At 32.7% G+C, this 12,178-nt stretch overlaps 1 protein-coding gene across 1 annotated transcript; it reads left to right on the forward strand.

Annotated features, from left to right (window-relative positions):
- The first annotated feature begins 2,057 nt into the window (after window positions 1–2,057).
- LOC128992604 (twist-related protein 2-like) lies at window positions 2,058–10,968 on the forward strand. The gene is made up of 2 exons (XM_054416264.1): window positions 2,058–2,655; window positions 9,495–10,968. The coding sequence occupies exons 1-2, from the start codon at window positions 2,175–2,177 to the stop codon at window positions 9,617–9,619; spliced, it is 606 nt and encodes a 201-aa protein (XP_054272239.1). The 5' UTR covers window positions 2,058–2,174; the 3' UTR covers window positions 9,620–10,968.
- Window positions 10,969–12,178: the final 1,210 nt, after the last annotated feature.

Consider the following 12,178-nt stretch of genomic DNA (forward strand, 5'->3'; position numbering starts at 1 on the left):
TGTACGGTTATTGGTTACGGAGAAAACTAAAAAAATGGTAAATTTAAAATTCCCATGTTATTCTTATGGAGAATATTGTAAAATGTTGTAGTTTGCTTGTTTATGAATATATTTTGATCAAAGTTGGCAAATTTATTTATTTTATAGTAAGCTATCAATATTTTACTAAAAACACACTACTTTATTAGTTTCCTTGTAGCAGCAAAACTAGGTACTCGTTAAACCTAATAATGTTATTTAAATAGATCAATTGAAAATCAATTCGGACAAATGGAAATTCGCTTAGACGGCAGGTTTGCTGCGGCGGGGGTATTTTTCTTGATTAATAACTCAATACTAGTACGGTGTAAAATTGTATCAGTTTTATTGAAATCTCAGAATTTTATTTATCGTAGAGTTCTAAAGTTTACCCCTAAAGCTGAGTACCGTATGTGCAAATAGGGTTCTTCAAACTTTGTACAAAAGGAATTTGTTTTCGATACTTTTGAATTACGATCAATCAGTTTGTTGTAAGTTTTAATCAATGTTTTGTTCAAAATGTATCGATGTAATGTAAACCGTATGTCCTTATACCCAATGTGTTATATTTATTTGATTTTTGGAAGTATGACGTTATACAAAATCGACAAGAAACAGTGAAACATTTTAATATTTGTTCACGTTTTAATTACATACTCCTTATTCAATACGACCTTTGTTCTATTGCAGATTTCTCGCTCCAGAGGTGCTAGGGCCAGGTGGCTGTGTTCTTGGTAGGGAATCAGGGATTTCCTGAGGGGAAGTCCTTTTCGCGGCTCTCCTTTGATCCTGGGGCCGTCCCTAGCACACCCTTAGCCAGGAAATCCCTACCTCTCACATATTAGAAACTTCCAAACATTGTTCTATATAAAAGATTATCATAATTGTCTTACTAGTTTGCCTAAAATTCAATATCGACATAATCATGATGTAACGTTGGTATTGAAATAACGCTGGAAAAACTGTATTGTTTAATTTGATACAATAGATGGTTGTTGTACGGCTATTTTAATTGGCGTATTAATTTGCCTACAAGATAAATCAACTTCTTGATTTACTGTTCATGCTGAGCAACAATTGCAAACCAAACGATTTAGTTTTTGAGTAGGCCTAACTATTTTTATGGGGTTGCTAATCCAATGCATATTTTATTGACTATGGATACTGAAAATATACCCACCTATAGGGATAAGCATGGTTAGTTTTTAAAAATTAAAAATAACTTAGTTTAAATAGCCTCTCGCAATGTGCTACTATCAAAATTAGACTACAAATTTATTTTTTGAGGATATAAAGTTAATTTGACATAAACTTACAATATGTTTTCTTTTCAGTTTGGTATAAACACAATTTGGTATCTATGACAAATATAATTCAAATCAATATGTCGGAGTCTAGATTTCAGTTGACTGTCAAGTTTTCCAATCAAAGGCCAGTTAAAAAACATGTTAATTGAAATCTTGTTTGCAAATTCGTATATTACCGTCTAAATTCCCTTTTACATGCCCAACCTGCAAAAAAACAACAACGACATCTTGAAAAACCAAGGTGGAGGTGAAAAACTGCCTACAAGAGTCGGCGAGAATAAAAATCTATAAAAGAGTACAGTATTTCTAAATTGTGTAAGCTGTTAACGATAAACAGTAAATAGCATGTCATGGTTTTATGTAAACATAGTCCCCTTATTTTCACACGTCCTTTCAATTACAACCCTCTTTTCACAACATATAAACTGAAATCAAGTTTGCAAATTTCTGCATCACAAGTAAACAAGTTTAACACTTGTCCAACTCGGCGAGAAGTGCAATGCGTCGCAAAACGACACAGACCATCATAAAGTTTTTGCCGCCGTTTCGCCGTCGTCAGGCGCGATGGCGGGAAGACACGGCCCAGTTTTTGTGCGCCCATCCCCCGGCGCCACGGGAGTCCGCTGTCATTTCTTACAGTGGGAGGGACTCCCCAACCCCCCCTCCGGAACTCCCCTCCTTCGATCTTAAAATATTTCACCAGTTGCTCCAACGACCTGCCTCTGCCTGCGACATCGCCAGTGTCGTGAAATCTTTCGAGTTTAAGTTTTCTTTGTTCGCTTCTAACTTAATTGTTTGAACAAATATTTGAAGGAATTTCATAGTGTATGTGTGTGTGTGTGATGTAAAATGCCCGGCTCTCTCGGACACATGGCTTCCAGTTCGTACGTGAAAGAGGAGGTTCACCTGATGGACCTGAGCGGACCTCCAGACGACAGGTACTACACCCAGGACCTTCTACCTTGTAGACTCCCGGACATGTTCCCTGGCTACTACACCCCTCAGGTCACTCCACCGGAAGACCGGAAGAGGAAACGCTCTCAGGAATGGAACGTCTCCGGAGGGAAGTTGAGGAGAAGGAACTCCACCGCGTCGTCCGAGGAGCTCCAGAACCAGAGGGTGCTGGCGAACGTGAGGGAGAGACAACGCACGCAGAGTTTGAACGAAGCATTTGCGTCCCTGAGGAAGATCATCCCTACGTTACCTTCGGATAAGCTGAGCAAGATCCAGACACTCAAGTTGGCCGCGAGGTACATAGACTTCCTCTACCAGGTGCTGCACTATGCGGAGACTGACGATATGCCGGAGTCGGACCCGGAGGATTCCACAGGTAACTAACATGTAATGTAAAATACAGGCTAGAGTGTGTACAGCTTGAATGGCAAGATCCGAGCATAGTAGAGAAATGTCTAATAAAAGTGATAGGTACTATCATTGACTATTAATAAAACTAGACTTTCCATCCCCATGTTAGAGTTGTCGCCAGGTTTATGATCAAATTCGTCTTGGTACTATTCAATGATCGTAACTGATTTCTATCAAACTTTCGTCTGACCATAGACAAATATTTATTCTATTTGTCTATGGTCTGGTTTACTAGTAACCGATATAGTTTTATCATACTATTGACTTTTGGATACTGTATGGGCTATGTACAACAATATTTTTTTAAATTGAAATACAGTAGATCAACCCAAAGTTAAAAGAGAGCGCGCTAAAACCCCTCTTGCACAATGTCGAAATGAGATTTTTTTCTCACTTGAGTTTTGATAAGTTTAATCGCTTTTCAACATTCCCTGGAGGGGTTTAAACAACTTCAACGCAAAACAGTTACTATTATTTTACTATTATTTTAGTGCTGCCTAACGTAATCAGGTATAACAAATCTTGTGGCAATTTCCGCCCCGCTATAAAACACCCTTCCTAATTGCTGTGGCATTTTATTATAAATTATAATCATGAAACGTGGTAATTTCAATGTCTCCGGTCACAAACAATAGACCATCCCATAAATTGTATATTCTCTGTGCTCCGGTTTACTAGTAACCGATCTTGTTGGTATTTTTCAATTTCTTTTGAATACCAACCCAGATTACCCGTTTATACGGACTAGTGGTATCAGAATTTTATGTGATCCCAGTTCAGCAAATAACTTAGCACAAAAGAAAACTGTGTTAAGTTAACTCAAAATTTGGTAAATGTCTCTAGAGTGATACTATTAACAGCATCAATCATATTCCTGTTTCTTAAATCCGGGGAGTTAAAGTACAGGGGCAAAAGAACGTAGGGATAGGAATTTAACAAGAGGTAAGGTTACACTGCCTGTTTAGCAGGCTATGTTTTACGACACTCTTAATTTAAGGAATTATTATAGGCCTATTGGTAAATTTATAGAAGAGTACCGATGTAAACAAATATTCACTTAAAATTAACTTTTATTTTGTTTCTGGTACTGTAGAACGATTCTATAAGAATCCACAACGTTATAAAATCACTATGAGAGTAGATCAGTTACCGGTAGTTAGAAATAGAAGGTAAAACCCGTCATAACTTCATAAGTTAATCATGTACAGCACTTCATTATACAAGTGATAGTTATTTACTTTACAGTGCAAATAAACAAAATTGTTTCAGTTAATATTTTATTATAAATGGCTTTTAGTTGCGATTGTAGATTATATAAAGTGGTAACATTCCAGTAATCATCTTAAAACTCCCAACACTGTTAAAACATACAATAAACCACATAAGGTTTCAAGTATTCGTGTTCATTGTTTAGCAACCCCGACATGTTCATTATAAAATCGGTTACACGTATAGATTAATGAATCACACATTTCATCATTATAAGACCTTAATATTTCAGCCTTTATATGTACAAATTGGAAACAGCTTAGTAAGTGATGTCATCACCCTTAAAACGTCAGTTTGCGATAGATAGTCATGTACCTACTTCAAATATAATAAAATACATTGTATTATTCTAAACTAAGTACGTTTAACAACTATAATGAGCGAAAACGATATTTTGGAAAACCAAAATTGGTTTCATCTAGCCTATATAAATAAAATTAGAGTTTTGTTTGTACATTGCTCAGAATTATATATTTTTTGGTCAGTTTTACGAAAACAAGTCTTATTTCAATTTCTGTCTGTCTGTCACGGCCCAGAAGGCGTTTTACGCGGCCTTCCCCTGAAAAATGAGAGTACCTAAAAAGATTCATATAAACTCAGTACTTTATCAATCAATTATTGCTAATATTTAAAAGTGAAACCATGAATTCGTAAACGTGATTTAAACTACTTAATCAATACCAATTAATGAAATTACAAACACAGCTTCCTCATTGATAATTTATTGTGTATACCAAGATATCTTTAGCAATCCAATCAAAACGTTCCAAGTTTCCATGTTATCCCTATGGAAATAAAACCATACTAACTTTAAGCCTTATATAACCCTAACTTTATTAGCCCGTATGGTTACATAAACAAAAATTTATAACAATTGAAAACACTATTTGACTTTACTTTTTTTTACTTTTTTCAAAGTAAATCGCAAATTAGTTACTCAGTGTATAATTTTATAAATTTCAGAGATATTTGAAGGATTTAGCATCCGTTAACAAAATCCAATGTAGATTTACCATTTTAATGGATCGCAAGAAATAGGTTTTAGTATTGTTTGCAGACTAATCGCATTTCCAATTGCCTAGTTGGATTTTCACTTAAAAATTACCTTAAAGTTGTCAGATCAAATCCATAATAAAATAACACTGAATTGGTATACTCATTTAGGTTTATTGCTACTGGGAAGGCAATTACGTATGTTTTTATGAAATATATATACAGGTAGCTTTGTAAGAAATAGATAAATTTGTCAAATTTTATCAAAATATATCCATAATCAAGCAAACTACAACAGTTAACCTGTTTTCCATTAATGACATATAAATTAAATTTTAAAAACTTTTTTATTTTCTCCGTAACTATTAGACGTATAAAAACGCTTAAGTCTGCTAAATTATTAGCTTTTAAGCTCTATAAAATTCATTATAAAGAAATTAGCAAAATGTTTTGTTTTTGGGGTAAAAAAATTTGAAAACTCAATTTTTACTCCATAAACGTTCTCATAGTCCGATCATACCTGTTCGAATACGTTTGCACGTTTGTTCCAAATGTCATCAAAATGGGATGATTTTTACGTGAGTCGTCGTGCAAGAACAGTAAAAAACACTTTTTAAAACTCTGAATACAAAATTGGCAAAAATAACACTTCCAATATGATAGGTGACCAATACAATAAACGAAGATAAAGAGCATAATGACTGTCATATAAAAAATTAACTGCACTTAATGTGAACAATTTTACATTTGTTAGAGAGGACGTCCGTTTGGATATAGCTTTAAAGAGCACATAAGCCATTAAAAGTAACAATAAATACCCAAGAAGTCAAATTTTGCTGAGCGTATCTTATCAACCAACCGCAATTACACAAATTTAACAAATAGCATAAACTTCATTTTGACAAACTTTTAAAATTAGACAATCAATATTTTTTATACTGATTATCTAAAGCTAATTAATCTAATTAATATTGATTATCTAATTTTAAAAGTTTGTCAAAATTGATTTTTGTTGTTGTTTGGTTATTCAAAATACTATTGGCATTTGTCTGGTCTTGTAGGCTATTTAATGGTGTCCAAAACTTGTTTCCGAAGAAAAATGAATCCAGTGCAATACCCATTTACTCGAATGTCCTTTTATACCTCTTAAGATTTTATTTTTAACCGACTTCCCCACTACCAACAAAAGGAGGAGGTTCTCAATTTGTTTGTGGCGATGTTTTTTTTCTATGTATATTTGTGCAGATTATGCAGATTGTGTATATTAAATGCAATTATTCCTTACACGACCTAAGAAGTGGGACAGTGCATAATCGTCAATTGTCTTAAAAGTGTTAAATATTTTAATTACTAAACATGCATTTGCAGATGTGGAATGTTTATTGATATTCCCTACCCAGTTACTATATCATATCAATACTATTATGCCTGCTTCGGAAAGTCCTAGAGGAAGATGATTTGCAATTTCGACTAGGCTATATCTTGATCAAACAAAACCACCTACATGGCTTACACCACTTTTAGCTGAACCAATCTTTCATTTACATATTTCATTTGCAGATGTGGAATGCTTATTAATATTCTCTACCCGGTTATTATAACATATCAATACTATTATGCCTGCTTCGGAAAGTCCTAGAGGAAGATGATTTGCAATTTCTACTAGGCTATATCTTGAGCAAACAAAATCCCCTACATGGCTTACACCACTTTTAGCTGAACCAATCTTTCATATAATATTTTCCAAAGGTACTATACGTGTTAACGAGCAATTTTCCACTTTTGAGAGATTTTTTAGTGCTGGTAGCTGAGGAATAACTTTCATATTGTTCCAAAAGGCTTGAGACGTTACTGTATTTCTTTTTATAATGTAGAAGTACACCGATTGCAGGAAACGATGATGTCTGGCATTTCAATGTATCTAAAAAAAAAACAATTAGTTTTTCATTAGGCCTAATGTAATTGACAACTCTTTCTTTCTTAAGGAATATCTAAAAATGTTTATTTTTATACCCATTGATTATGTAACCTGAACAGGTGACTCAAACAGTTTTAAAATAATGATTGTTATGTGCAACTTTTGATTGTTTCAAACAGTTTTGCTTATCAAAAAACCTCAAGTAATTAATACATAAAAAATTATACAGTCACTAAAAATCATGAAATAATTTATTTTTGTACAAAATACAACCGACTTCAATCGCTCTAAAAAGAATGAAATAATTTCAATAAAGTAAACTTTTGTATTAGGCAAGCTCAAACTGTAAATATGATTGAAATTAAATATTGTGTGTGTATTTTGAAAATCAATAAATTGTAGCTGGATAACATAAATATATAAAAAACATACTGAACTGTTTTGTTTATATATTAAAAGAAATATTTTCTTGTATTTTATGTTTACTTCAGAATAAATGCATTATGAAAATAACCCACACAAATGTTCTATATGAATAGGAAAATAATTTAGTTTGATATTATGATAGGGAAAAGAAGCTAGTTAAGTATTAAAACTTTACTTTTCCAAGTTAGAAACATTTAAAATGCGTTAACATCTTTTTAAGGATACTCGGTAATATTACTACAATGCCGATCTCTGATTACGGTAATAAAATAACAATTAACAACGCATAATTATGAAAAAGACATGCAGATTAACACCTTTAGTTATAGATAGTCACCTGCAATATGGACACCCTCTTTCAATTTTGTATCAAAAATCACCATAGAGCTGCGCCGACTTAAAATACGTGAGCTTGCCTAATACAAAAGTTTACTTTATTGAAATTATTTCAATATTTTTAGAGCGTTTGAAGTCGGTTGTATTTTTTTACAAAAATAAATTATAAAAACTGTATTTACTACTTAGGATATCGTGTTGACATTGATCAATTTATTAATATCGTGTTTATGTATATTTTTTTATACGCAAACAAATTTTTTCACATCAAAGCAAAGCCAGGACAGCTAATTTATTAAACCTTTTCCACGATTTTGTGTTATGTTTTTTGGGCCCATTTCGTTCTCTACAAAGTTTTGGAACGCTTGTAAGCCCAGGCATTCCATCTTTAGGGATTCCCCGCGGGCTTCCCTCACCCCTTACCTAAGGGAAGTCCTGACTACAGATTTATGACTGGGAATAACGTGGAGGGTTCAATCCAAGGTCTTACGGGGTGGCGGCTGTAATCCTTAGGATCACTCAAATGTCATGTTCTTTAGTTTATCAGTCTACAATGTTTACACTACTGTCATGACAGGTTTTGTTTGTATTCAACAAATTCTTGCTCCGAAGTTGTGTCACTAAAACGTTTCGAGGGATGAAAGCCGTGTTCCAATTCCAAAGTAGAAATTTCAAGTACTTTCATTGGATATGTTATAGCCTAAATTTGGCTTTGAGATTCCTGCGTGAAATATCGTCCATAAGAATCAATTTTAGAATTTTTTTGTTCAAATGAACCATAGTTTGATACATAGAGTGAGCTGTTGTCACATTTGAACATTTTGATCGTTTAAGTGAAATTATATTATGGTTAACAATAAATAGTATTTTCAGTTTGGCTTGGTTAAATAGTCGTAGGCCTAATAGCCAAAATCAATAATTTATATATTTGCTCTATCAGTTTTTACACCGCGATGATGTATCGCATTTATTATAAAGGTTATATCAATAAGTTGAACCTTGATCGATGCTATTGATCATAATTTATTATTAATTCTATTTTTTTACCTTCCAACATTCAAAAACAGAATCACAACAAACATACAATGATATCGTGTTCTAACTTATTGAGTGTAAATTATCCCCTGTTATATAACAACCAATTATATGTCTTTTACAAAGTTTTGATCCAACTATAAAAAATAAATTGCATCAGTAACATGAAACATAGGCTACATTCTCCCATTAGCTTGTCAAAAACTCTTATAATTGGTAAGTGGTGGGTGTAATTATGACATTTTTGGGTAAAATAAATACAATGCAATTGCAATTACTTTTAAACAGTATGTTTTACATCGTTGGGGGTTGTATCATTTTGTTTAGATGTAAAAGGGCCTTAACATAGTTTGACCTTTTACGGAGGTTTCCCTGTATTTATGCATATTTGAGCCGGCAACTTATGCAGACGACGATTGTGGGGTCCTGTCCCCATTCTTACTAACTATTGTTGACTTATTTAATGACTTTTTGTTTATACTACTATGCGGTTATCTGTATTGTTTTCCTAATTGCTAGATGGGTTAGTGTGGAGGTACTTCACGCGTATGGCATTGCTTATGGAAACATGAGCCACCTGCTGCAAAAGTGTCCATATGTGCTCTTACCCTCCATCTTTACTAAATCTAATATCTCTAATTTGCATTATTTTCCTTTCATGAGTTTGTTCAGAAATAATTTCCCAGTTCTAAATGGGCGTGTACATTAATTTTGACAATTTAGGCACTTTCCAACTCGGAGAACCAGATTACAGATCCTAAAAAGTCGTGAAAACTTGTTTCCTAATTCTTATAAAACATGTCCAATAACCCTCTGGTTTTTTTCAGGAGGAAGAACCAGCCCCAATGGTCGCACTATGACCTCATGCAGCTACATGGCACATGAGAAGCTTAGCTACGCCTTCAGTGTCTGGCGGATGGAGGGAGAATGGAATACTGGAGGGCAGATTTAAGAGAATCTAACGACATATAAAAGTAAAAATGCATTGCAGCGTTGATTATGGATATAAGTAAACATTCTATTCTCATAATAAATTTGTAGACAGTTTTGTATTAAAAATGAACGAAGTTGATCCGAGCCGTGACAGAATGTTATGACGTAAATTACAGATTTATATCAAATACGTCAATTTTTTAACCGAACCAATCGTAAAGTATATCATTTTGCAAGCTATAATATCTTTTTAGTCAGATAAACTATCACTAAAAACACTGGGAGAAAATAGAATACACAGCAAATTGTGTGAATGGCTAATTTGACGTTCTTTTGAATAGATTGGTTGCAGCTGGTACATATAGATGACTACTTAAAAATCCGAATGTTGACAAACTTGTTCTCCCTTTTGGTATAAAAAATGCTTTTTCCATTACTATGTGTCGTTGATAAAAGAGCAAAGTTTCTATATACCTTAGTGCTGATTCAGGGTGAAATGTTTGACAAAATTATTGCATAATTTTAACGTAATTATTGCGTGAAACTGAATTTTTTACATCAACTCAGACATCAACGTAGAGGACAAGTAAATTTCTAGTTGTATTCTACTCTATTCCAAAATTTAAAATTTAATACAAATTTTTCTGTAACTTGCAAAAAGATACTCCATGTTTCTATCTTGTTTTGACAGAATGACCAACTTTTACTCAAACCAAAGTATTATTTTAGTAATCACATTACTAGTAGTAGTATTACAATTCCAGCATATATAAATTTCGTGAACCTATAAATTATTATAATCAACAACATCTAGTTGCGATTTGAATATTTAAGACTCCTTGTTATATTGTCATCTACTAAAAAAATTATATCAATGACATTTAGTAACAGTTTATGGGCACAACTCACATTTTATCACACCATCGATTTAGCGATTTGAAAAATTAAATATCAACTTAAAATCTGTATTCAAACTGAAACCGAAAGTATATTCATATAAATAAAATGTGTAAAATAATACTGATTCTTTTAGTGCCTTAAAATTTCCTCTGGGGTACTCTTATAGGTAAAACCTAAGCTATTATGTGATATTTAGGCTTTCTTCGATGTCCTGTGTTCTATTCCATTATGTACTTATTTAAACGTTATTTGTGTTTATAGTTATCATTAATTATGTACATTTTGATAGGTAAGACAACGTCTTAGTATTTACTAGGCTGACTTAGTATACTATAATGTAGATAGATAATTCGTAAATTTAGTGTCTTAATTCTACTTTTAAGGGAAAAGCTATGCATAATGGTGCTATTTTTTGTAAATTACTATTTGCTTGTATATTCATTGTAAATATATCTGTGATAATTTGAATTGTTTTCCTCTCTTTCTCTTCCTGAACCACATACTCTATTACAATTTTGTGTCCAATCGTTAGGTAAAACACATTTAAAATACCACGTTTTAAAACAATAAAAAAACATAATTTTCCTACAGTCACCAGACAAAGGGGCTTCCTTGTATAGATTATTGTACAGAAAGCTTTACTTTGGCGCACACCAGTATTCCAACCAAACTAAACAAAACAGCGTGCTTTTATTATGCACGTAATCCGTGTATGCTTGAAAATAAGTTGGACTTAAGATATTACTACTACGATCAGCTGGTGCAGTGTTTCCCATTCGTTCAATTTTTGGAATTAACCTAACCTAAAAAGTGGTGTACAGTGTTTGTAAGACTAATACTGTAATTATTTATATGATTTATAGTAACTGTAGAAAAAAAATTAAGTTTAACACGAGTGCTAACTGCTTTTGTCCACTAATTACACAAATAACTATTGTTTGTTTTTAGCAGCTACCAACACCCATTCTTCACAACCAATGAGGATGAAAAAACGAATACATGTTATGAAAATTATAGTTGTGTTGCGCAACACATTAATGTTGATTTATTATATTTTTATCTCTAATTAAACATACTAGTTTTTTGTGGCTAAACAATATCAATAAAACACACATCATACACAATTTGAAGACTGGAGACAAGTTCATCAAAGTTAAGATATCACAATTGCATCAAGCTAAGTATATTATTTATCTGATTATAATATGGAAAAGTGGTGGGAACAGTGAATATTAAATAGTAAAAGAAACAATCGTACGAGAGAAAAAATGGATAAGTAACAAAACATGTCACGTTTCTTAAACTAACATAAAAAAAGTTAAGTAAAATAAAAGTCTAACACCTTTGAACCCAATGATTCAAAGTATTTTCAACCAAGAAGTTACTAAAAAGTCTTCAAAATTTATTCTCATGGTATGTGAGCATTTTTGTCTTACACAGTATTTAGATATTTCCTCAGTTTTGTTAAATAACATTCAGCAGCAGCACACTGCCACCACTTATATCGTCCTATAGTGTTTTTAGTGTATGGATATAGTTCACTATTTGTAGTCAAAAATAAATATAAACTAATAATTTAACGTTACACTTTACCATGAATGATGAATGACTGCTATATTAGCAGAAAATAACCATATAGGCATACTAAAACTCCTTAACTTGCTGTACAACATTCTTA

Source organism: Macrosteles quadrilineatus, unplaced genomic scaffold (genome assembly GCF_028750875.1).
Source record: "Macrosteles quadrilineatus isolate MER2022 unplaced genomic scaffold, UCM_ALF_1.0 Scaffold_4__1_contigs__length_99947679, whole genome shotgun sequence".
Classification (NCBI taxonomy): domain Eukaryota; kingdom Metazoa; phylum Arthropoda; class Insecta; order Hemiptera; family Cicadellidae; genus Macrosteles; species Macrosteles quadrilineatus.